The 27903-nt window shown below is 42.4% G+C and overlaps 1 protein-coding gene across 10 annotated transcripts in view; it reads left to right on the top strand.

Moving 5' to 3' along the window:
• Positions 1 to 26304, top strand: part of TRAF3 (TNF receptor associated factor 3) — a 101192-nt gene extending 74888 nt beyond the window's left edge. For 9 of the 10 annotated variants that reach the window (XM_065593645.1, XM_065593649.1, XM_042858181.2 and 6 more), the window contains 3 exons: positions 19 to 159; positions 16973 to 17147; positions 18561 to 26304. In XM_065593645.1, the coding sequence (XP_065449717.1) occupies positions 19 to 159; positions 16973 to 17147; positions 18561 to 19132 (888 nt within the window). In that variant the 3' untranslated portion in view covers positions 19133 to 26304. The remainder of the gene's footprint in view (positions 1 to 18; positions 160 to 16972; positions 17148 to 18560) is intronic. The other variant, XM_065593650.1, reaches the window with a different exon arrangement.
• Positions 26305 to 27903: the final 1599 nt, after the last annotated feature.

A 27903-nucleotide genomic window follows, 5' to 3' on the forward strand; every position in this document is an offset into this window, starting at 1 on the left:
TTGTAGAATTTTTTCCAGGTGGCCATGCTCCAGAATGAAAGTTTGGAAAAGAACAAGAGTATACAAACTTTACATAATCAGATTTGTAGCTTTGAAATAGAAATTGAAAGACAGAAGGAAATGCTGCGGAATAATGAATCTAAAATACATCATTTACAGGTAAGAATTTTAGACTCTCCCCGTTAAAACAAAAATTACAGTAGTTTCTGTTCTGTGCCTTTACGCTTGCAAAGTGAGGTGTTCTAATTTAAAAAAAAAAAACTATTTCACTCAAAAGGAGGCATTTACATTTATTAAAAAATAAAATTTTGAAATATACCTTTTTTCCTGCTCAGTAGCTGGTTTTTCATATGTAAATCTCTTGACGGGTTTATAAAGTTTTCACTAAAACGTTAAATTGACTAACCCACATTTAAAAAAAAAATGCATTGCCTGAAAAGCTAATTTAAAAAAAATAGTTTAAAGCTAAATTACACTTAGAGAAAAGCAACAGAGGGTCCTGTGGCACTTTAAGACTGGCAGCATAAGCTTTGGTGGGTAAGAACCTCACTTCTTCAGATGCAAGTAAGGGGAATCTCCAGAGGCAGGTATAAATCAGTATGGAGATAACGAGGTTAGTTCAATCAGGGAGGGTGAGGTGCTCTGCTAGCAGTTGAGGTGTGAACACCAAGGGAGGAGAAACTGCTTCTGTAGTTGGATAGCCATTCACAGTCTTTGTTTAATCCTGATCTGATGGTGTCAAATTTGCAAATGAACTGGAGCTCAGCAGTTTCTCTTTGGAGTCTGGTCCTGAAGTTTTTTTTTGCTGTAAGATGGCTACCTTTACATCTGCTATTGTGTGGCCAGGGAGGTTGAAGTGTTCTCCTACAGGTTTTTGTATATTGCCATTCCTGATATCCGACTTGTGTCCATTTATCCTCTTGCGTAGTGACTGTCCAGTTTGGCCAATGTACATAGCAGAGGGGCATTGCTGGCACAAGATGGCATATATAACATTGGTGGACATGCAGGTGAATGAGCCGGTGATGATGTAGCTGATCTGGTTAGGTCCTGTGATGGTGTTGCTGGTGTAGATATGTGGGCAGAGTTGGCATCGAGGTTTGTTGCATGGGTTGGTTCCTGAGTTAGAGTTGTTATGGTGCAGTGCGTGGTTGCTGGTGAGAATATGCTTAAGGTTGGCGGGTTGTCTGTGCGCGAGGACTGGCCTGCCTCTCAAGGTCTGTGAAAGTGAGGGATCTTTGTCCAGGATGGGTTGTAGATCACTGATGATGCGTTGGTGAGGTTTAAGCTGAGGACTGTAGGTGATGGCCAGTGGAGTTCTGTTGGTTTCTTTTTTGGGCCTGTCTTGTAGCAGGAGGCTTCTGGGTACACGTCGGGCTCTGTTGATTTGTTTCTTTATTTCCTTGTGTGGGTATCGTAGTTTTGAGAATGCTTGGTGAAGATCTTGTAGGTGTTGGTCTCTGTCTGAGGGGTTGGAGCAGATGCGGTTGTACCTCAGTGCTTGGCTGTAGACGATGGATCGTGTGGTGTGTCCGGGGTGGAAGCTGGAGGCATGAAGGTAGGCATAGCGGTCGGTGGGTTTTCGGTATAGGGTGGTGTTAATGTGGCCATCGCTTATTTGTACTGTGGGGTCTAGGAAGTGGACCTCCCGTATAGATTGGTCCAGGCTGAGGTTGATGGTGGAGTGGAAGCTGTTGAAATCATGGTGGAATTCTTCCAGGGTCTCCTTCCCATGGGTCCAGATGATGAAGATGTCATCAGTGTAGCGTAGGTAGAGAAGGGGCGTGAGTGGATGAGAGCTGAGGAAGCGTTGTTCCAGGTCAGTCATAAAAATGTTGGCATATTGTGGGGCCATGCGGGTGCCCATAGCGGTGCCACTGGTCTGGAGGTATATATTGTCACCAAATTTGAAATAATTGTGCGTGAGGATAAAGTCACAGAGCTCAGCAATAAGTTGTGCTGTGTCATCATCAGGGATACTGTTCCTGACAGCTTGTATTTCATCTGTGTGTGGGATGTTTGTGTAGAGAGCCTCTACATCCATGGTGGCTAGGATGGTGTTTTCTGGGAGGTCACCAATGCATTGTAGTTTTCTCAGGAAATCTGTGGTGTCACGGAGATAGCTGGGAGTGCTGGTGGCGTAGGGTCTGAGTAGGGAGTCCACATATCCAGACAGTTCTTCAGTGAGAGTGCCAATGCCCGAAATGATGGGGCGTCCAGGATTTCCAGGTTTGTGGATCTTGGGTAGTAGATAGAATAACCCCGGTCGGGGCTCTAAGGGTATGTTGATTTGTTCCTGTGTTAGTGTAGGGAGTGTCCTGAGTAGATGGTGCAGTTTCTTAGTGTATTCCTCAGTGGGATCTGCGGAAAGTGGCCTGTAGAATTTGGTATTGGAGAGTTGTCTGGCAGCCTCCTTCTGGTAGTCAGACCTGTTCATGATGACAACAGCACCTCCTTTATCAGCCTCTTTGATGATAATGTCAGGGTGGTTTCTGAGGCTGTGGATGGCATTGCGTTCTGCACGACTTTGGTTATGAGGCAAGCGATGTTGTTTTTCCACAATTTCTGCCCGTGCACGTCGGCGGAAGCATTCTATGTATAGGTCCAGACTGTCATTTCGACCCTCAGGAGGAGTCCATGTGGAGTTCTTCTTCCTGTGTTGTTGGTGGGAGGGTATCTGTGTATCAGTGCGCTGTTCAGTGTTATCTTGAAAGTATTCTTTGAGTCGGAGGCGGCGAAAGTAGGCTTCCAGATCACCACAGAACTGTATCGTGTTCGTGGCGGTGCTGGGGCAAAAAGAGAGTCCCCGAGATAGGACAGACTCTTCTGCTGGGTTGAGTGTGTAGCTGGATAAATTGATGATATTGCTGGGTGAGTTAGGGGTACCCCTGTTGTGGCCCCATGTGGCAGGTAGGATTTTAGAAAGCTTACGGTCCTTTTTCCTTTGTAGAGAGGTTAAGTGTGTAATGTAGATCTCCTGTCTTATTTTAGGAAAGTCCATTTGTGTGGAGGGTTGGTTATTTATGAAAGTCTCCAGGTTGGAGAGCTCTTTCTTGATGTTTTTCTGTTTGCTGTATAGGATGCTGATCAGGTGGTTCCTCAGTTTCTTTGATAGTGTATGGCATAATCTCTCACTGTGGTCTGTGCAGTATGTAGATAGCAATGGATTTTTCACCTTCAGTCCATTTGGTATGATGTCCATCCGTTTGCATTTTGAAAGGAATATGATATCTGTCTGTATTTGTGCAAGTTTCTTCATGAGGTTGATAGATTTCCATTCCATACGGCTAAATGCAGTGCCTTGCATGGTGTCAAGTATCAGAGGGGTAGCCGTGTTAGTCTGGTACAATAAGCGATGGCCACGTTATCACCACCCTATACCGAAAACCCTCCGACCGCTATGCCTACCTTCATGCCTCCAGCTTCCACCCCGGACACACCACACGATCCATCGTCTACAGCCAAGCACTGAGGTACAACCGCATCTGCTCCAACCCCTCAGACAGAGACCAACACCTACAAGATCTTCACCAAGCATTCTCAAAACTACGATACCCACACAAGGAAATAAAGAAACAAATCAACAGAGCCCGACGTGTACCCAGAAGCCTCCTGCTACAAGACAGGCCCAAAAAAGAAACCAACAGAACTCCACTGGCCATCACCTACAGTCCTCAGCTTAAACCTCACCAACGCATCATCAGTGATCTACAACCCATCCTGGACAAAGATCCCTCACTTTCACAGACCTTGGGAGGCAGGCCAGTCCTCGCGCACAGACAACCCGCCAACCTTAAGCATATTCTCACCAGCAACCACGCACTGCACCATAACAACTCTAACTCAGGAACCAACCCATGCAACAAACCTCGATGCCAACTCTGCCCACATATCTACACCAGCAACACCATCACAGGACCTAACCAGATCAGCTACAACATCACCGGCTCATTCACCTGCACGTCCACCAATGTTATATATGCCATCTTGTGCCAGCAATGCCCCTCTGCTATATACATTGGCCAAACTGGACAGTCACTACGCAAGAGGATAAATGGACACAAGTCAGATATCCGGAATGGCAATATACAAAAACCTGTAGGAGAACACTTCAACCTCCCTGGCCACACAATAGCAGATGTAAAGGTAGCCATCTTACAGCAAAAAAAAACTTCAGGACCAGACTCCAAAGAGAAACTGCTGAGTTCCAGTTCATTTGCAAATCTGACACCATCAGATCAGGATTAAACAAAGACTGTGAATGGCTATCCAACTACAGAAGCAGTTTCTCCTCCCTTGGTGTTCACACCTCAACTGCTAGCAGAGCACCTCACCCTCCCTGATTTGAACTAACCTCGTTATCTCCATACTGATTTATACCTGCCTCTGGAGATTCCCCTTACTTGCATCTGAAGAAGTGAGGTTCTTACCCACAAAAGCTTATGCTCCCAATACTTCTGTTAGTCTTAAAGGTGCCACAGGACCCTCTGTTGCTTTTTACAGATTCAGACTAACACGGCTACTACCCCTCTGATACTTAGTCATAGAAGCAATTGTAATCCTAAGAATTTAATTACTTTTTGCTGCTCTGTAAATCAAAAATCTGCTTAACAGACCACTGCCAAACTCGAAGCAAAGGCCAGTTAAATCCCTTTAAACTGTCCTATGCTCACTCTGTATTTCCTTTCTCCTTATTGAAACTTAAGAAGATATTCATCATGGGTGAAATTCACCCCTATACAGAGTCAGCACACGTCTCTGCACTGCATTTGAGTAGATGGTTTTCTCCCATATATCTAGTGACTTCATACATGATCCTTTCAGAGAAAACAGTACCTTATGTTTATATAGCACTTTTCACCCCCAAGAATCCCTTTATAAGCTATCGTTATAAAGGCATCATTGCAAACAAGATTCTAACACGTCCACCTCTAGAGTGGAACATAGCAGCTTTAACTGCACACTGCAGTAGTATACATCAGATTTCAAAATAATGTAGGTAAAAGTATCATATCCAGTTGATATTGCAGGAGAAATGTAGGTATTGTAGGCAGAATGTGGCTGAGGTTCAGTTTTAGGTCTCTTCCAAAAGTTGGCATGTCCAACAGGACAGTGTCCCTAAACCACCATGCTGGGGCCGTTGCTTCAGTACCATCTAGAAGTCCCATCTGTTTGAAACGTCAGCACTACCTCCCACAGCACCTGTGTCTTGGCCTCTCCTGTTCAAGTAGTGATGCCGCCTAACTCTGCTTAAGTGGTAGTCTAAGATATGGTGGCATGCTTGCAGTATTGCATTCCAACGCCGTGGAAGTAATTCAGGGTCTGGCATACTTTTTCTATATTTTTCCTATCTTGGCACTTCCTGGTGCATCGGAAAATTAAGATTATAACTCTAGTGCCATGAATAAACGTGACGAGTCAACTTATTGGTGTGCTTTAAATTTATGTGCCTCTGTATTCATTGCTGAATGACTCTAGCATGAGGTAAGTTACCTTGAAAGTCTTCTTTTTATATGCAGTTCTCTCTCTTTATGGGTAATGATGAGAGAGGAAATCTAGGAAAAGGTATAGCAATGTTTAATGAGGTCTTGGCAACTTATTGTAATTTTTCAAGCTTGCTTAAGCCATGGCACTGGTCTGGTTCTATTTAGAAGGGGTTGTGTTTTAAAGAAATCAATTTTAATCAGAATCAAATAGATGGCCCTTTGGAGGTAGATGGGGATCGAAGAGTTTTTCCCCCACCCCCCTTTATTTGTCCCCATCTCCTACGTACATTATTCCAAGCCAAATAGTGCCTTAATGTTACTTCAGTCTGATTTCTCCCATGTGCTGAAATCCTGGTCTCCATCAAATCTGCAAGGGCAGTCTATGAATATATCCTAGTTTGATTTCCTGCGAACTCTTTGGTCAGTGTCTGTCATCCAATAGGAGCTGAAACCATTAATTACCTGTTGTGAGCTATTCTTTTTCCAGACAGTGTTGAGCAGCCATTGAAGTACCAAAGCCACAAATACTTCTAGTTTAGTGCTATACAATCTGCGTTTGGGCAGGCATTAATCGTTCAGCATGTGAGTCCTATGTGTACTGATAACTTTCAGTATGATACAGTAACTCCTCACTTAAAGTCGTCCCAGTTAATGTTGTTACGTTGCTGATCAGTTAGGGAACATGCTTGTTTAAAGTTACACAATGTTCTCTTATAATGTTGTTTGGCAGCCGCCTGCTTTGTCCACTGCTTGCAGGAAGAGCAGCCCGTTGCAGCTAGCTGGTGGGGGCTTGGAACCAGGGTGGACCGGCATCCCCCTATCAGCTCCCCACTCTCCTAAGTTCCCCCATGTGGCAGCTGCCCAGCAGGCTATCAATTGCTGGCAGTTCAGCTGTCCCTCCTCCCACTGCCATGTGCTGCTCCTGCCCTCTGCCTTGGAGCTGCTCCCGGGAGCCTCCTGCTTGCTGTGCGGGGGCGGGGAAAGGGGGACTAATGTCCTGGTGTCCCCCTCCCCCCCCTGCTCCTGCCCCCTGCTTACGCCTTCTCCATATAGAGCAGGGTGGGGACACCACAGGGCTCAGGATGGAGAGAGCTTGCTGGCCGCAGCTGCTGTCTCAACTTCCTGATCCACTTAAAAAGGCAGTGTACTTAGAGTGGGGTCAGCATACTTAAAGGGGCAATGTGCATCTCTCTCTCTCTCTTTCCCCCACACACAGGGTGTGTGTCTCTGTCTGCCATGCTGTCGCCCCTCCCTCCATTCGTGCTGCCTTGTAGAGTGTGAGGCTACATTAACAACAGTGTGTTAACTTTAGGGCTCAGCCGAATGCTGGTTCATCGTTTAGCAGTAAGGCATTCCCTGGGAAATACCCCACCCTCTTCCACCCTCTAACTTCACCACCTCAACCAAACTTCACAATCATCATTGCTGTGTACAGTATTAAATTTTGTTTTAAAACTTATACTCTATCTAAATATAGTTTTTTGTCTGGTGAAAAAAATTTCCCTGGAACCTAATCCCACCTATTTACATTAATTCTTATGGGGAAATTGGATTCGCTTAACATCATTTCGCTTAAAGTCACATTTTTCAGGAACATAACTACAACATTAAGCAAGGAGTTACTGTATCAGTATTAGTTGACATGCAAACTTCCTTAGTATTGGGAACAGCTGTGTTTCATTGATTACAATTGGTATTGTTGTCTGCTCTGCAAGACACTTTGGCAATAGCATTCTTAACAGTTCTTCTGAGCATAAAAGCATCAAAAGGCATCTGGATGCTGGCAGGAACCTCAGGACTTAGGTCTTTTTGGTTCAGACTAATTTTCTCTGTACTGGTCTCCAAGGTAAATTTTAATACTTTCTTTGGTTCCGTTTCATCAGCTTGCAAAGGAGTCACAAACTATTTTCTCAGCCACCATTTCATGGAAGCAGCCTGTGCATGTAGTGTTAAATCTCCATCATCAATGGATAGTAATGCTCTAGAAAAGCCAAGTCTTTCTAGAACTTTAAACTATTTCTTTGAGTAGTGTCCATATGGGTGCTCCACTGTAGGTCTGTCTGCGTCCCTGCACCTTTGATAGGAGATTTTAGATAGCAGTGTCTGTTTGACCCATACATGCACTCTACCTCGAGGCTAACTAGTGCTGCAGGGGCGAACCACCCTCAGTTCCTTCTCAACTCCCCATGGTCCGAGACAGAGCACATAGCAGTCCACTTTCTCTTTTCTTCAGAGTTTTAGAGTTCACTTTCCTAGCTCCTACTAGACTTTCCATTGTTTTTTTTTTTTTTTTTTTTTTTCGCTTTTAGGGTTTCTGTTAGGTTCCCCCCCCCCCCCCCCCATTTAAAAAAATAATACATTTTTCCTTATCCCTGTTTTTCCCCTTTTCCCCCTGTCTGGGAATTGTCCCTAGAAAGAGGCATGCCCAGCTCTCCTGTGTTTAAGCGATGCCTCTCCTGCAGGGAGCAGTACCGGTTACAAACTGACACATTCTGCAGAAGTGCACCTTCTGCCAACAATTGAAGGCTAGATCCCAAAAGAACTGGAAATTAAAGTTGAAACTCCTCCTCCTGGAGGGTACTCTTAAATTGACATCTGACCCCAGTCCTGAATCCCCTCCATGGTAAAGATCGTCCCCGGACCCTTCAACTTCTGAGAGAGAGTCAAGGAGGAAATCTTCTGACTACCCTCGCAAAGTTTCCAAAAAGAGGGCTGAAAGCCCTCAAACTGAGCTCCTGACCAGCCAGAGGAGATTCACGGCGTGATTGGTCACCTCTGCACTGGCAGCACCAACAGCTCCGAAACATGGTACCATAGGTCAGATGGGTCCTCTGGTGCAGACACTGCCTATAAGCCTAAAGACCTGAAGGGCGCAGGCTCTGTAGTGGCAGTACTGCCCGTTAAAGGCAAGAGCAAAGACCATACCGTCTCTGTGAAGACGGTACAAAAGTGGAAACCTATGGTACTAACTACTTCCAAACAACCCGCATCGGACCGATCATCTCGCACAAGATCTCCGCCAGTTTCCTCAGTACTGGCAGGTCAGCACCAGCGAGTCAACACGGACAAGCCCTGTCGGTACCAATCACTGCGGTACCATGAGAGTTTCATTTTTCTAGTGATGTCATGGTGGCTGAGACTCCAGAGTCCCTGCTGCTTGGTACCAGGGTCCCGGTTCTGAGCCCATCTTGATCCCTGGAATCACCACCAGTGCTGGGGCATTCACTTCCAGTCTCCTCGTCTCCTCCACCGCTATGCAGCGAGGTCTCAGATAGTGACCAGAATGGTATCCTCTCACAGCCCTCACACCATGGCCCATCTCTACATCAACCAGGGCATTCCCCGTTACACTCTTGTTCCGAGCCTCAATCCTCTTGGTATGGCCGCCCTTGGGTACCACCACCCATGCCCTTTCCATCACCCCAGTGGCCATACTGGGACCCATGGGCAGCCCACAGGCATCATACTTCTCAGACATTTGGTGTTTCCTACCAAGAATCAGTAAGACTGTCTCCTTCAGCTTCGGTATCTAGAGCCCCAGAACCTCAGGAAACTTTTGGGGAGCAAGAGGCCAGACTTAGAGGAGGAAGTTACACCACCAATGAATATCTCTTCCTTCTCCCCAAATGAGGTGGTGATGCCTCCTCCACCATCCATGGTGGATGATTTTAAACTATTTCAGGATCTCACAAAAAGTGTGGCAGACACACTACAGATTCCGCTGGTGGAAGTGAAAGATACCCATTACGGGTTAGTGGATATACTGCACCCCTCATTTTCCTCCTCAAGACTCATCCTCCCAGTCAATGTGAGGCACTTCCAGATCCTGCTACGGTCATTTGCCAAATGCCAGTATCTATCACACCAACATATAAAAGGGCCAATAAAAAGTGCAATGTGTCCTCCAAGGATGCAGAATTCCTTTTTTCACACCCTCCACCTAACTCCATCATTGTGAATTCCCATGGCCAACAGCATCATATTAAATCCACCCATTATGACAGGGACTGGAAAAGAGTTGATTTATTTGGTAGGAAGGCATACTCCTCAACAACTTCACGATTCAGGATTGCAAATTATCAAGCCTTAATGGGGAAGTACGACCACATGGACTATGCTAAACTTAATACATTTATTGACCATTTGCTAGAAGCACAATGGGAACAGTTTCAAGCAGTCATACATGAGGGTCAGTTAGGAAGAACAGTGCACCAGACACACCAGATGCTACAGAAACAGCAGCCTGCTTGGTATCGACAGTGGTGGTGATGTGATGGGCATTGTGGTTACACTTCTCAGGACTGCCGAAAGAGGTACAAACAACAGTCGAGGACCTCCCTTTTGTGGGCTCCAAACTTTTTAAAGACAAGACCGATGCCTCACTCCATACTCTTAAGGACTCTAGGTCACACTGCGCTCACTAGGGATCTACACACCAGGACAGAAATGGAAATTCAGTCCTCCGTCATCCCATGCATCCCAACCACCCCAATACCTGCCACCACAGCATTATTATGAGCCATGGAGAAAGAAGCCTAGAATTCAAAGGCATAAACCATCACCACTCAATCCTTACAATCTCAGCCCTAGACCTCAAAATACCAGTTTGAATGCCTTAGTTGAGGCCCCAAGAGACCATTCCCCACATCAGCTGCAACCTATAGACCTTTCACATCCCTTTGGATGTCACCTCGATCTTTTCCTCCAACACTGGGAATACTTAATTTCCAACAGATCGGTCTTGGAGATCATTTCCAAGGTTACTCTATCCATGTCACCAGACTGTAAAGAGAGGAAATAGATCATCTACTATGCTTAGGAGCCATAGAACCCATTCCTGTACACCTCCGAGGCAAAGGCTTTTATTTCCAGTATTTTCTGATTCCCAAGAGAAAAGGAGGTTGGAGAGCCATACTAGATCTAAGAACACTAAACTAGTTACCTAAAGGCTCAAAAATTCAAGATGGTCACACTAGCAGCAATTATTCCATCTCTAGAGCAGGGAGATTGGTTCTTGACCCTTGACCTCCAGGACGCCTACTTCCATATATCGAGCCAGCCATCCACAGACGATTCCTCAGGTTTACCCTTGGCCAGGACCATTACCAGTACAGAGTACTTCCCTTCGGCCTCTCATCCGCACCCAGAGTATTCTCCAAGGTCCTTTCTGTAGTAGCGGCTCATCTGTGCACCGTGGGGATCATGATTTAGCCTTACTTGGACAACTGTCTCCTCAGAGACTGCTCCTTCAACACCCTATGGGCCACAATTGAGTTTGCAAATCAATGCCAAAGATTGATCTTGACTCCAGTACAGCGGTTGGAGTTTATAGGGACCAATCTCGAAGCAGTACAAGTGAGAGCATTCCTCCCGCAACACAGATTTCACATCCTGGCCATTCTCATAGAGACAGTTCAAGCCAGCCCACAAACACCAGCCAGACATTGCCTCCAGCTTCTCGGGCACATGGTGACATGCACGTTCATGATATCTCACACAAGACTACATGTGAGGTGTCTACACGTATGGCTGAGGTCTGTCAACACACCAAACAGAGACAGACCCCTGCAGGGTCAAATACTCACTGGAATGGTGGAAAGACCCAACAAACGTCTTTGCAGGGATCTTATTCGCGCAGCCCTTCCACTCCCCTCCCCCCCCCAACATTACTTTTGACAATGGACACATCCCTAATAGATTGGGGAGCCCATTTGAACAACCACAAAGTTCAGGGCAAATGGTCCCCTATTGAATCGACTCTCCATATCAACCTTTTAGAACTAAGAGCAGTCAGAAATGCTTGTGCACACTTTCTTCCACTAATAAAGGACACTTGCATGAAAATCATGACAGACAACATAGTGTGCATGTTTTATATAAATCGACAAGGGGGCACTAGATCATCCTCCCTGTGCATGGAAGCACTAAAGCTATGGAATTGGTGCATTCATCACAATGTTTTCATATCCGCCACTTACCTGTCAGGAGTACAGACTATAACAGCAGATCGCCTCAGCCGCAAATTCTCACATGACCATGAGTGGGAAATAAACCCAACAGTACTCCACTGCATATTTTATCACTGGGGAACGCAAACAATAGACTTGATTGCCACTTACCTGAACAGGAAATGCCCACTCTATTGCTCCAAGGCCAGTCTTGGGAAACCCTCATTAGGAGACGCTCTTCTTCTCCCATGGGACAGAGACCTTCTATACACGTTTCCTCCATTTCCTCTGATGCTGAAACTCTTGTTTAAAAAATGAAGAGAGAAAAAGCAAAAATTATACCGATTGCTCCCACCTAGCTGAGACTGACATGGTACCAATACCTGGCACAGCTAACACTGTGTCCACCAATCCCTCTTCAGCCCACTCCTCACCTCCTTTCACAGAATGATGAACAAATCCTCCATCCCAACCTACAGATCCTGCGGCTCAATTCTTGGCTCCTTCATGGTTCTGACACACACAGAATTGCTGCTCTGAAAAGGTGAAAAGTGTTATTACACAGTGGAAAGTCAGCTACCTGCCACACTCACTTACAAAAATGGAAAAAAATTCCACGTTTTATTTAATTCCAAACAAATCGACCTAGTATCTTCCTCCCTCCCCTTTGTGCTGGACTACATCACTCCCTCCTCTTGAGGCCTACTATCTCTAAGCTACCTCAAGGCACATCTGGCAGCCGTAACGGCCTGCCACCAACAAATAGATGGATACTTGATTTTCATCCATCCAGTGACCGATTTCTCAATGGCATAGGAAACCTATTCCCATACACCAGGCACCCCACCTGGGACCTAAATCGAATTCTAAAGAGCCTAACTAGACAGCCCTTCGAACCTGTGGTCACTCGTTCTCTTACGCATCTATCAATGAAGACAGCGTTCCTAGTAGCCATCACCTCAGCACAGAGAATAGGGGAAATAGCGGCATTAATGGCACACCACCACTTCACAATTTTCTTTAATGATAACTAGAGCCTGGAAGTCTGCGGATATCTGCTTTATGTCCACAGATATCTGCATCCGTGGATGTGGATATCTGCAGACCATGTTTGCGGATTGGATGCACATACAAATTTTGTATCTGCACAGAGCTCTAAAGACAACGTCATTCTGAGGCTGCACCCAAAGTTCCTCCCCGAGGTGACCTCATCTTTCCACATGAACCGGTTCATTCACCTTCCCACGTTTTACCCAAAGCCTCACCGTGACAACAGATAGGCTATACTGCATACACATGATGTTAGAAGAGCCTTGGCCTTTTATTTGGACATGATAAAGTCCTTTAGGAAATCTACTGAGCTCTTTCTCTCAATTGCGGACTGGTCAAAAGGCACAGTGATATCACTGAGACTTTCCAAATGGGTCTCGAACTGTATTAACTCTTGCTAACATGCTTGTAATTTGATACCTCCATCCGGAATCCACACACATTCTATGGGATCGGTTTCCACCTCTGTTGTCTTCCTTAAGAATGTCCCCATCCCAGAAATCTGCAGGGCAGTGACTTGGGCGTTTCCTCATACTTTGGCAGAACAATATGCGATTACTAGAGACTCAGCTTCCAGTGCCATCTTTGGCTCCACGGTATTGTTATCCATAACAGTCTTGACTCCAAAACCCCAGCCTTCCATTGGGAATGCTGCTCGGGATTGATCTACAGTGGAGTACCCATAGGGATGCTTCTTGAAGAAGTAGTTATACACTTTGAGCAGTAACAATGGTGGTTTGAGATGTGTGTCTCTATGGGTGCTCCACAACCTGCCCTCTTCCCCTATACTTCGGAGTTCTCAATAAGGGCTCCACAGTAGAGAAGGAACCGAGGGTGATTCGCCTGCACAGTGCTAGTTAGCCTCGAGGCAGACCACGAGGGAGGGAGGGCACATGTGCAAGCGGAACAGACACTATCTAAAAATCTCCAATCAGAGGCATGGGACCACAAACACACCTAGAGTGGACCACTCATAGGGGGACACATCTCAAAGAATCATTGTTGCTGTGCAAGGCGAGTAACTTCCTCTTAGTTGCATTGCACATTATTCCTGGCACAAGTGGTGGTGTTTTTTTTCCAAGTGCAATTGTTCGTATGTGGAGTCACTTGGCAGACAACACTTTTCATTAAAGGAGAAGAATCTGAAACTTGTATCTCCAGGCCTGGCATCCCATATAAATATGGCTGCGTTGTAATAGCCAGAGAATAAGAGAAGAAGTTGGGCAATTTCACTGGCCTCCTGAAATATTTTTTAGGAAACATTAAATCCTACTTGTTCAGTGCATAGGCACTACACCTATACCCCAATATAACTCTGTCCTTGGGAGCCAAAAAATCTTACCGCGTTATATCGAACTTGCTTTGATCCGCCGGAGTGCGCAGCTCCCCCCCCCCTCCGGAGCACTGCTTTACTGCATTATATCCGAATTCGTGTTTTATTGGGTCGCATTATATCGGGGTAGAGGTGCACTTTATTGATTTACACTTTTTTTCTATAGGGGGAACTGCTGTAGTATCTTTTAGCATAGTGTGGTAAAGCTGAGAAGGAAAAGAACAGTTACCATGAAGGAACCAGTTATTGCTTTTTGATATGATTGACTGGGAGCTTAAATTCGTAATTTTGCTAGGGGGGTTGAATGGGGGCAGGGGTCCCGGGGGTGCAGTCAGGAAGGAGGGAGGGGTTGGATGGGGTAGCGGGGAGCAGTCAGGGCCAGGGGTTCCAGAGGCAGTCAGGACAGGGAGCGGGTGGGGGGGTGGATGGGGGAGGGGTCCCGGGGGGCTGTCAGGGAACAGGGTTGATTGGATGGGGCAGGGGCCCCGGGTGGTGGAGGGGGCGCATATTGGGGGGGGGGGGGGTCCCGGGCCATGCTCCCCTCCCCTAACTGGCTGTCCATACAATTTCTGAACCCGATGCGGCCCTCAGGCCAAAAAGTTTGCCCGCCCCTGGTCTAAGTTCTGAAGCATGCTTAGTTTTAGTAGCCAGGATTGGTCCAGAAATAATGTATACGATTTTTATAAATGGATAAAATATCTATAACAAATGAGTATCTACCTACAGAAAACTAAAAATCATCAACTTCAGTATTCAGAAAAGGCATGTATGGCTTAATGCAGGCATAGAGCTGGGTGTGCTAATAATTTGGAGAAGTTAGTGCTTGAAATAGAAAGTCATATATAGAAAATTCATATCTGCTTGAAAATTTATGAGTACAATGTGCGACATCTGCATGCTGACTAATGACATAATTAGAGAAAATATAATTCTCCACTGCTGCATTAAATTCAGATTTCAGTATTCCCAGTGTGAAAATCCTCTGCCTTCCTGCAGGGGAAGAGGCAAAAAATCCCAGAGCCTCCTTTTCAATAGATTACAAACCTATTTCCATGTATTTGGAATTATCCCGAACAATTTTGAGGGATAAAATATAACACACTCTGGCAATAAACAAAACTCTCTTTGTAAAACCTGGATGCATTGTGGTCAAGGATAGCATATTAAATATGGCTTGGTGGAGAAAAAGTTGTTCCAAAAAAAAAATAGTCCGATAATTTTCTCCCATATTGGCACTATTGTTCCCAGGAAAAACCTTGCCTATACTTTTTCTGTATTTTTCCCATAGTGGCACTGCCTGGTTCATATGAAAATTATTTTTCTTTGTATTGTGTCTGTTGGCCCTAGTCAGAGATCAGGGCCCCATTGTGTGAGGCAATCTACAACATGTAACAAAAAGATGGCCACTGTCCCAATGAACTTGCAGTCTAACTCTAGTGCCATGAATACAAGTCAAGAGTCAACTTATGGGTATATTTTAAATTTATGTGTGATTCTGAATTTGTGAACTCCTGGTCTAAGTTTGTTGATATGCTCTTATACAATTGGGTTAGGCCATCTCATGATGTGCTCCCTTTTACATATACAGCTCAAGGCTGTTCTCTGTTTTATTCCCCTCTGTGGTCTTTTGTGGTGAAATAAAGTTTTTTGTCTTCGTAGTTTGTGATTAGCATCACTACACACAGTGACATTAATCTATTTGATGGAAGCACAAATCCACACATTTGATTTAGTGCAGAGCTTTGCCTCACATAGTCGTCATTTCAAGATTCATACATACTTTTTTTTTTTACATTGATGCTTCAAAATATGTAACCGTTATTCTTGAAACATACCACAGCTTAGTATTTCTTAGATATAGCAAGATAAAACACACCTCTAGAATATAATAATTCTACCAGCAGACTGTCAAATTTGGAGCCTTCATTTAATTATTACAGATTTCCAGTATGTACCGAAACTGAATGGTTAAAATAGACATCCAAAAGGGGAAGTGAATGAAGTGTGGGACATTAGGGTTATCCCCACAAAGAACATTGAATGCTTGGTTATCTGCCCAGAAGGCAGACACAAAATAAACTGAACTTGTCTTTGTATTAAAATGCAAAAAAAAAGAAAATGTAGAAGTGAAACATTTTGAAATTTGCTGGGGCTGTTTAATAAACTCTGATAGATTATATGAAACCATCAACTCAGATCTGGAATTTAACTGTAGCTGGTAGCCAAAGCAGTTTCTTGTTTCAAATACTTTCACTATCATTTTAACTCTATAATTGAATACATGGTTCTGGCTAAAATTCCTGCTGTTCTAAATTAGCTGTGACAGTATAAAGCGTTCCATATTTTTTGTATTAGATTTGAAGCAATCTGGTGGGTGTGCTCTTCCGTCCTTCATTTTTTTTGATTAAAATAGAGTAGTGAGAAATGAAATGAGTGTGCCTGCTTCAGAGATGAGAAGATTTTCGGCACTTCTCTTGAACAAAGGCCTCATGGCTTTTTAAAATTATGAATAACTGTAAACATAAAGCTGAACCAGGGAGCACCTTCAGGATGCCTGGCCTGTTTAAATTTAGGAGCAAAGGGTGCTTGAGTGACCAGAAGCATGAGTTCTACTGACTTTTGTCTCTTAAATCACTTAGATGCTTTTGAAAATCCCACCCAAATTAAACTCAACAATGAATAAAACCTTCATTATGAGACCTTCTATTGAAACCAACTTCTGTAATCAAAGGCCAAAATACAAATTTTCTAACTTGTTCTTAAATCTTATTTTTACTGGGTATCCTGACAGTACTCTAATAATAGCAGCACATACAGACGACTTTCTTATTTCAAAGTGCTGTTCAGACGTTCATTTGTCACAACACCCTTATGAAGTAGTTATCTCTGTTTCACACTTCGTGGAAACTGAGAGGTTAAGTGTCATAACCAAAGCCACCCAGGAGATCAGTGGGGCAGAACCAGTAGTAAAACTGTTCCTGTTTTAGTCCCATCCTTGTTCCTTTAGATTATGCTACCACTAAGATTCATTTAAGAGATGTGAGTTTATTTTAAATGGTTTTTGTCACAGGCACAATCCTTGTATAATCTTCATTATTTCCAGCTTTTCCTGGTGGTTGCCTTTTCTTTTAACTAAATTTTACTGTTTCATAAAGCGAGTGATAGACAATCAAGCAGAGAAATTGAAAGAACTGGACAAAGAGATCCGCCCATTCCGACAGAATTGGGAGGAGGCAGACATCATGAAGAGCAGTGTGGAGTCCCTTCAGAATAGAGTCAGTGAACTGGAAAGCGTTGATAAAACTGCAGGACAAGGAGCTCGAAATACAGGTGAGTGTAAGCACACTGGAGTAAAGTACCACCCAGTAGCTACTGTAAAAAAACCAAATGAGCTATTTTGAATGTAACTGCCATTGTGATTTTCCTTTGAAAACATCAGTAACACTGATCCTTCAGTTTATTGAAAAGGAAATTAGGTGTGTAATCTTTTTGTTAAAGGCATGACATTTTCCTTCCCGGTTGTACCTTAGACTTCATTCCTATCTTACTTTGTTCTCTTGAACATAGTATTGATTACACTGAAAGTTAATTGCAAATATTTTCTCAGCTGGTCTTAAAAAGCTAATAGATTCTAGTAGCTTCTTTATAAAATATTTTCAGTGTATTGACAAGTATTTTTGGAGTAATATTGTCCCAGTGAACAGATCAGTTATTTTTATTTTTATTCACTTGAAAATATGCTTCCAGATGTCGATTTACAGTCTTTTATGTCTAGTACAGAGGAATGTTTGATGTGAAGAACACAATGAAATCTATTTGAATAATAAGGTCATTGCCTCACACATTGAACAAGGTGATGAAAACCACAAGTTAGCAGTACAGTGTAGACCATTCTTAAGGGTTCAGGCAATATTGTTTGGTTCAAAGACAAATTACTATGTAAAGATAATTTTAGCAAAAAACTGCCTCATGTAAGTACCTCTGCTAATCCACACTGCCTATTTTTGTTATCGTTGCCAGAGTGTAAAATACAAAGGAATAAAGTGATGACTATTATCTTCCATGAGAGGGGAAGAAAGGACCCATTAAAAAATGAACAAACAACAAAACCTTGGGGAGATGGGAGTACTTAGTACCATGTAGTGCAGAAAACTATTTATCAGTAATAGGACATAGCTTGAATTTTCAGCTTTTACTCATAATACATTTGCTGCTGATCCCCAATGAAGGATCAGGCAAAGATGAAGATTCTGAAACAGCCCACGGGTCTTCTTCATTTAAATGGGATCACATGAGTTCTGTCATCATTTTCAAAGGTTTCCACAATGATAAATCTATAGTTAATATTATTAGACTCTTGGCAAACAGCTGATTAGGCAAAAATGTCAAATTTTGTTTTTTAGCTATAGCAGTATTGCGTTGTGATTTGAACTATATTTATGCTGGATGTTTTGAGTGCTTGACATTTCTACCAAGTGTAGTGCAGTTCCCAACTTCCTCTATAATACAGTAAAATATCAGCTTTATAAAAGAGCCAATTAATATCATTGCTTGCTGGCAGTGGAAATTAATGTATGTGGCTAAATGTGAGTTGGTTCTTAACTTTATACTATTTTACTCTATACTATTATAGTATTGTGAGATTTATTTATTAAAGTTGTGCTATTGATTATTAATCCTATATATTTTTTTAAAAAGTTAAATTATTTTTTTCTCACAAACCCCCTCTCCATTTTCTACTAGCCGTACTAGAGACACAGCTAAGTAGACACGATCAAATGCTGAGTGTTCATGATATTCGGTTGGCTGACATGGACCTCCGATTCCAGGTGTTAGAAACTGCCAGTTACAATGGAGTATTAATTTGGAAAATTCGAGATTATAAACGTCGGAAACAAGAGGCCGTCATGGGGAAGACTCTGTCATTGTACAGCCAGCCTTTCTATACTGGATACTTTGGCTATAAGATGTGTGCCAGAGTTTACCTTAATGGAGATGGCATGGGAAAAGGGACGCACTTGTCACTGTTTTTCGTCATAATGCGTGGAGAATATGATGCCTTACTTCCTTGGCCATTTAAACAGAAAGTGACTCTGATGCTAATGGATCAGGGAGCTTCTCGACGTCACTTAGGAGATGCTTTCAAGCCAGATCCAAACAGCAGTAGTTTCAAGAAGCCTACTGGAGAAATGAACATTGCATCTGGCTGCCCAGTCTTTGTGGCTCAAACAGTTCTAGAAAATGGAACGTATATTAAAGATGATACTATTTTTATTAAAGTCATAGTGGATACTTCGGATCTACCAGACCCCTGACATATAAATGGGGAGGCAGTTAAACAGAAGACAACTCCATTTGGGGGTTTTCTATCAGTTTGTCTTCAATCAGAGGTCCTAAAGCACAAAGGACCACCTTGTGGAACAGAAGGAAGAGTTTGAAGGCATAACTTCATCGGGTCCAATGGCGAAAGTAGCAACACATTAAGAAATCATACCATGGTATATTTTCTAATAGAACTAGTAACACTTAAACTCTGAAGAATTATTTATCCCTCATGAGGATAATGATTACAGTCAGAGAGGCTTTTTTATTTAACTTATTAATCTAGTCAATTGGAGGTGAAAAGACATGTAAAGTATGTGCTGAATAAATTACCTGACTTTTCTTCATTTAGACTAGAATACAAAAAAGTTCACATGTGGGTTAGCTGGAAACTGTCAGCATGTTAAGTAAAAGAAGAAATGATGAAGTAATGTTGCAACTATGATATAATTATTTTGAAAAACTAAGTGCAATCGTGTCTGAAATATAGTATATTGTCTTTTTAAGGCCTCATCTGGTCTCTGTTTTAATAATTACTTTGTCAGAAGACCTTGAAAAATATCCAGGTCTTCTTGAAAGTATCTAAATCAGAATCATATTTTTATTTAAAGTTCTATTAATAATTGTTACAGAAAACATTTTATTTTAAAGCCGTTGATAGACTGATATTTCTTGGAAGAAAAATAGAAGATATCAAACACTGGTTATCACTTGTGATAAAAAAAGAAATTATTCAACTATTGATGTTATTTCTCTTTAGAAATGTAAACCTACAATATATGTCGTAGTTAATGACACTATTTCAAAATTAAGGAAAAATCACTCATGGATGCTGTGCATCATTATCAGATTTATAATTGTTTTAACCCTAAAATAGGGCATTTGTTGAACTTTGGAGTTCTAAACGGAATCCTGTACGCTTTTAAAGTTCTGCCTCATGCTTTCCAATCAAGCTATATATATTGCTGACAGCATAAATGTGCAACACCTAATATTTTCAGTGTGGGGAAAGAGGATTAGTGCTGAAAAACAGCCAGTCATGATCCTCTAAGTTCATTCTATACTAGCGATCATTGCATCTTATTAAGGGTATATGATCAGAAAGCAATGGAAAGATGATGGTGGCTTGCATGCATACATGTGCCTTAAATGTGATGTGCTGCTTATAAACCATAGCTTGGTATTTAGATTAATTATAATACCCGAAATGGTAGTTTTAACTGGACTTGAGGCAAAATGTGTAGCCTTGTCTTCAGAGCCCTTAGATAATTTGCAACATGCAGAATAGAAGCCAAAGTCCAGGTTTGGCTGCGAGAGCTTCTGTGGAATCCATCATGTTCAAGTGCCAAATTTGTATGCACACTGCTCCTATGGAGCTTGGACTTCGACAGTGCCCCCACGCTAACATGAAGGAAGATGTCGTGCTTCCTCCCAATCCTGTGCATGGAAGGTGGCAGCACTTTACATTGACTAATCTGAGAATTCTGAGTGGCTATTAATGTATACGCTCAATGCCCGGATTTCTTTGTTATAACTGCCTGAACTTCAGCAGCAAGCATTTCCCAGCCCTGAAACGTGCTGATTGCAACCCACTGTGTTTATCTACTTCTGCTTGTTAGTCTGGAAATAGAAAGTCCAATGGCATAACTTAACTATATACCAGCCATCTGGGTGCTACTTTAAAATCTGAGTGCTGCTTAGAGCTAATGGGAGAAGCTAATTAGTACACCTTTGTGCACATGAGAGGGAATTGTGCCGGTCGTCTTGACAGTCAGGGTTGTACCCATTCCGTTTTCCACTTTTGGGGGCGTAGCCACAATATTTACTTAGGGCTTAGTTGAATTCATGCCTTTATAGTTCAGCTTGTCTCTGTTGCCATTGTCTTTTATGGCTGTGCCTTCACAAACTGTGCCTGCAAGAAGTACTTTCCTGTTACAAATGTACAGTGCATGCTAAGTTGTCTTCATGGGTTTTCCAGGCACCTGCTAGAATACTGCCTGCTTCTTGGCATCCAAAACATTCCATAACAATCAGTCTTCCTGTTCTTGCCTTCCACTGTCTAGGTACTATATTCCTTTTATGGTACATAGGTGACAACAGGTGCAAGCTATTGTGCTAATGTTTCACTTTTGGCACAGAAGGAGGACTTCCTGCAGAAGATCTATATGGCACTTGCAGTTTTATGCAGGCAGCCTAAGTAAACCCATCACTTATGCTTTAGAGCAAAGGTTCACTCAACTTGCATACCATTCTAATAGTCATGAATGTAGGCAGCTGAGCTTTTGTGTATGTGCATCACAGAATTTTACTGAAAACAGGATTCCCAAGTGGAAATGTCCAAAGGGCTCTGCTCCCATTGCTAATATATGTATTGTGAAATTTAAATGAAAATGTATGGTCACATAAGAACAGTTTCTATCCTGTTTGAATCTGGGACTGATTTAGGTGAGAGTTGTATTATAATCAGGCCCCTGTGTGTTTTGCAATTTTGTAGCTGCAGGCTACAAGTCTTGCAGCAGAATTATGCTCCTGAATTCAAGCTCTTAAACAAAAAATGAAACAGGAACAAGTGTAAATTTAGTGTAGTCTTCTTGAGTCTGCATACAGCTTAATAATAGTTCTGGGATGTCTGAATCACCAGTTCATCTCAGTGTGATGTTAACTCTGAAACCTCTTGATGAAAATTTAAATGTCAACAATAATTGTTTGCTGGTTATTTTACCAGAAACATCAGCTAGTGTATTTAATCCATAGTTCTCCAAACTTCATTCCATGCTCACTCAGATGCCAGAAGTCCCAGCTGCCAAAACCTCCAACTTCATTCTGACAGCTTCTGTAATGCAGTAATGTATTGTCAATACAAAAATCTTTTGGCATATACATTGATTTTAATATCAAGATAATCAACATGGAAGCTGTATTTTCATTTTTAAAAATGATGTGAAGCTGCCACAGAATTTCCAGTTTGCTCCCCTTAATTCTGCAGAATCCAACAATCTTATGCAAAATGTAACTATATCCTGCTGTGGAGTACATCATTATAATATCCCTATATCTGCAGAAATCACCAGATATCCCTGGACTTTGAGATTTTTGCTGTATATGTAAGTGGGTTCCTTCAGCTTCCCAGCAATGAAAGTATGTAGCAGTTAGAGAAATAAGGTCATGAAATGTCATCCAAATTTAGGGCAACGATTCCTTGTGCTTTACTGCCCTGTGGGTCCAGTAAGGTTATTAAACATTTATTTTTTCCCTGAACATTCAGGTTTTTTTCCTCCCAGATATTTCAGAAGTTTTCTGGGGACTATCTGTAAAAATGACTCATAGGGCTATATTCTGCCCTCGGATCACACCCTTGAAGCCCCATGAGCCTCAGTAGAGTTGCATGAATGCAGTGGAGGGCCCATGGTATTTGAGTTACAGTGCTAATCATTACCATAAACAGAATTTCTTCATAATGGAATCTTGTCATTGCTGTTTAGTATTCATTAGCCGTGCACAGCCAGATGCTCTCGCTGTTTGTTCCACAGTAGTGACCTTCTAAGTGTATGTATATGCATCTCCCACTTCCATTGGTACATCTAGCAAAAAGATTGAAATCTACCCGAAGTTTTCTGTCTGTTGTACGCTATACATACAGTACATTTGCATTTGTTATTTAAAAAAAGTCTCAAATTCCAAACAGGATGAATCTATTTCAGCGTTTAAAGACCAATCTGTGATCCTTATACATGACCGCGTTTGCATTACTTCTCTGTTGATCTTAGAGGGATCTTGTTTAGCTATTGTCTACATGTACGCCTTCACAACTTAAGTCAACTGCTGACTTTTTATATGCAATGTTGATTTCAGCCTTTTACTGTAAATTTGTTCTTCTCAAAGAGAATGTGCAATAGGAAAACAGAAAAGGGTAGCTCAACTTCAGTGATAATGAAATGTAATGGGTAACATGCTAGTTATCTTAAAAAAATAAAGATAAAATGCAGTTTAATTCCTCTTCCAAATTGGTTTTCCTATTTGGAAAAGGAAAGTTGAAGATATGAAATGTGCCTGATGAATCTCTCAAATGCAAGGTAATGGAGAACTGTGTTAGTTGTAATTTTAAAGTACTGAACCCATGAATGTTAGGGTACGATTGTACTGCTCAAGTTGCTACCAACTTGCCCTGATTATGGCATGTTGCGACTGAGTTTAAAACCCACCTATTTGTTAACTGTAGTCCATCATGCTGAATAGGCATTTCACCAACAATGCAGTTTCTAATAACATTGGTGCTCTGTGGTGCAAGACAGAAAAGCCTGTAGGCAATGTAGAGAAGTATTCTGCACCTCCTGACTATATCAAATGTTACTGCAGTCTTGATGCCTTGATGTTTAACTATGCAAATATATTAATAGGTGGAGGGAGAAAAAAAATCTTAGCGAATGAATTTTAGTTACAAACCTAGTACCTTAGTTTTCACTGTTACAATGTTATATATATATTCTGGGTTTGTCATCAGGCAAAGAATTTTGACCATATAGAAGTTGTCAAAATAATCCCAGCCCCCAAATCAGTCTTCGCTGACTGATGCAAATATTTTTTGCTGCTGTTAAGGGAGACTCATGTATAGCAGCAAGCCCTGGATTCCCACATTCCAGGTATGAAGACTCAGCACACTGCACACACAATCTGCTTTGTCTCGTGGGAAGTGGGTAGCTTGCTGGATCCTTCTGAAAACTTTATATGGATGCTCCATGGAGTGGCGTCTATTCACACATCCTTCCTTTCACTCAGCTAATCAGGAGATTCAGGGTTTTTTAAAAAATATATAGTTGGTGCTGGGCAGCTCAGAATGAAGAGGTGGGGCGAAAGATTATTGTTTTTTTATTCGGGAAGGTAAGAAAATGGAAAAACAGCTAGTCCTCTGCCCACCTCTTCCTGGGATTCCTGTAGTTTACTTCAATCAATACCTCTCAACTTCTGTTGACCTAGAAATCATGGTAACTTCAAAAAAAAAAAAAAAAAAGTCTACCCTGGACTTTGGTCTATTTGATAGTGATTCTTAGTGCTTACTGTATAATACGTAGTGCTTTTCATTTACAAAGCATTTTACAAACAAGAACTAATCCTCACAAGACGCATTCACAATTTATAGACAGGAAAACTGAGGTAGAGAGGTTAAATGACTTTGCCCAGAGCCACAAAAGGAGCCTGTATTGGAGCCAAGGTTAGATTAGAGGTTCCTGTCTCCTAGTACTATGTTCAGAGCACTGGACCTCACCTTTTCATGTGCTTATCCCTTAAAGGAACAGAAAAACAAATGAAGTAACATATTTTAAAGACCCACAGTCAAGACTGTAAGGGCTAGAATTAAACATACGAGCTGTCATGATTTAGGGGCATGCATGTGACAGCCCACATGTCACCAAACACGGTCCTTTTCAGTTGTTCATTTTATGGTGCCCTCATTTTGGGGAATAGATTTTAAGGGCTCAAGTAGGCAGGGGGACCAAAAACAGTTTAAGTGGATTTATTTTGGTTCTGTCAACCTTTACTGTGACCCTTTCTTAATCAATTTAGCTGAGCAACAAAATTGAGGGTTTAACTGTACTTCCTGCCTTTTAATCTGAGTCTTCAAGACAGTGCCAAATGGGGGAAGGTCGAGGAGAAATTTTAGGTGCAAATTCAGAGGCATCCCTTAAATTTTGGAAGAGTTGAGAGAGACAGCACACAAGGGATCTGTTTAATCCTATTTCTCATCTAATTTAGTAGCAAGATTGTAGCTTTTGTCTTCCATTTCATGATCTTAGTGTCTATATTAGGCCACATTTTCTCCAAGTTAGGATTAGTTCCTTAGGGTTCAAATAACATCTAAATGTCACAGAGATACGCCTGATCCAATATCCCAGGATTTATGTAAATTCAGATCTGGATCCCAACTCTGTGGTTTTGGTTCATCAACCCACTTAAGCAAGGGTTTGTTGTTCGTGGTGTTTTTTTTACCTTTTGGTCCTTTGGAACTAAACTGTTAATTTGGTTGCCAGTTCCACCAGGACTTTTTAACTTCTTAGCAATGCCAGTGTCCACTCGCACCATTGCTATCAGTGGGATGCGCAGTGAGAAAATTTGACTCTGTCTAAGGGTTACTGAGATAAACCAGCATTGCCATACGTAAAGGTCATTCTCCTGCATAGAGTGTTCTGAGCTTTAAATTCAGTTGTAGCTCATTTTTGAAAGAACACATTTTCCAACTATGACCTGTCTCACTGGCAGCGAGTTGTATAATCTGCACTTGTGGAATGGAAAAGTTCAGGCTTCCATCATTGCTGATGCACCATATGATCCACACATTTATTTTCCTTGTAGCTGTTGTGTTAGGGGTTATATAACTTTTCAGTTTTATAGGGGAATAAAGGGGGAAATTCAGGATTTCTTATGAGATATAAAGCTCCAATAATTTAGTGGTGACTAGGGGATGTTAATATCCCCTTCAGAAGCGATGGGCTGTAAGTAGGTCCGTTCTTCTCAGGCAAGTAGGATAACCTTTAAAACACACAAAACAACATACAAATTGGAAAAGCTAAAAGCTGACATTTCCAAGAAATTCTCTTAAGAAATATCTGTGGAAAATACATGAGTAATCAAGAAGTGTACAAATTAATGTTTATAAAACTTGTGTAACTTACATTTTATCTCATACTCTTCAGTGAATGGTACACCTGTTATGTTCAGTTTTACGATCCAAAAACAAAGACCAAAGAAGGCCAACCTCATTTGATTGTGTATATTCTGCCTGTCTTAATTATCAATAGCTGTAAGGATACAGTGCAAGTGATCTGGTAACCAGTGGTATTCGTACTTTTTTTTTTTTAAGGGGGTGGGGAGAGACAGACTTTAAAAATGTCTAATTTATTGCTCAGCAATAACCATGTTGTTAATAATAATAATAATGAAGCAACATGTCTTAATTTTCCAATAGCATTATTATATGTTGTACTTCAGTTTGTTGTATACTGTGTTTTTTGGTATTTATTTGTGTTTGGAGGTCTTGCTATGTCTTTTGTGTTTTAATGCTAATACAAGGACAGTGTGTATAAGAGTGTAGAATGCAAAACTATGAAATGCTAAACTGTCTGTTATTAAAGGAAAAATAAATCTAAGTAGGAAATCATATTTTTAAAAATGAGATGTGGATTGGAATTTGAATGGCTGGAGCTTACTTACAGAGTAAAAATGTAATCTTTCACCTCCTTTGTATTCATTTATATGATGACTAGTTAGGGCCCCATGCATACATGCAGCTGATAGACCTGTATCACATTATTGTTACAACATTTACCACCTTCTCCCACACGATTCTTTGCTTTGGATTTTTATAAAATCCAAACTTCCACAAGTAAAATAAAGTAGGAAATTAGTGTTTAGTCTGACATCAAAACAATAGCATAGTCACCAGACAGATAGAGTAGAACCAATTAAGATGGATTTTCATGCATTCATATGAAACTGCCTCCCCAGGAGGATACTGAAGGGAGAGAGTGTGCCTTGAATTTCCAAAAAATGGAAATTATTTTTTCCTCCAACAAAGTTACTGGATTTTTGAGTTCTAAAGTTGAAACCAAAAGAAAAGCAGAGACGTACAATATTTCCAACGTGCCTGTAGGGTAACAAATTTAGATAGTCCACACAAAGTTACATGCTCTCTCAAAATCACGCAAGTTATGTTGTTGCTCATTCACATTTGAGTTTCAATTGAATGATAATGGGAATTATTGTGGTTACCAACAGTGAGGGGTAAAACATCTCATTTTTGTCAACCATACAAACTTCTCAAACTGCAATTTGCTCTTTTATCTCCTGACCTCCGGTCTTCTCCATTCCCCTCGTTCTCTCTGTCTTCCTCCCATTTCCTTTTTACTTTCTTCGGCCTACTGTATAGTCCTCACCTTGCCTCTGCTTGTAGAGATATGGGTAGAACCATATCCTACATCAGTGGTTTTCAAACTCTGGGTTGCGACCCATTAGTAGGTTGCAGAATGTAAGGCACTGGGTCACAGCAGCTCCGGTCAGCACCGCCGACCGGGCCGTTAAAAGTCCCGTCGGCAGTGCTGCCTGGCCAAGGCAGGCTAGTCCCTACCTGTTCTGACACCGCACTCTGCCCTGGAAGCAGCAGAGGGACCACCGGGCTCCATGCGCTGCCCCCACCCCGAGCACCAGCTCCTCATTCCCATTGACTGGGGTGTAGCACAGTCCGCGGTGCCAGGACGGGAAGCCTGCCTTAGCACACCTGCTGCACCACTGACTGAGAGCCGCCTGAGGTAAGCCTGCGCCCCAGCCCGGAGCCCCCCCCAGACCCAGAGCCCCTTCCTGCACATCAAACCTCAGCCCTCAGACCCCCCCTGCACCCCAACCCCCCTGGACCTGGAACCCCTTCCTGCACCCAAGCCCCTCATCCCTGGCCCCACCCCAGAGCCTGCACCCCCAGTCCTAAGTCCCCCAAACCTGGAGCCCCCTCCTGGACCCCCAAGCCCCTCATCCTCAGCCAAGAGTCCTGACCCCTCCCACACCCCAGCCCTAGTCCGAGCCCCCTCCCACACCCTGAACCCCTCATTTCCAGCCCCACCCTGAAGCCCACACCCCAACCTTCTGCCCTAGCCTGAGCCCCGCCCATGCCCCAAACCCCTCATTCCCAGCTCCGTTGTCATGGGCATCAACAATTTTCTTCAACTGGGTTGCCAGAAAAAAAGTTTGAAAACCACTGTCCAGTGTCTCTCTAATTACA

This window comes from Chrysemys picta, chromosome 4 (assembly GCF_011386835.1).
Source record: "Chrysemys picta bellii isolate R12L10 chromosome 4, ASM1138683v2, whole genome shotgun sequence".
NCBI lineage: Eukaryota > Metazoa > Chordata > Testudines > Emydidae > Chrysemys > Chrysemys picta.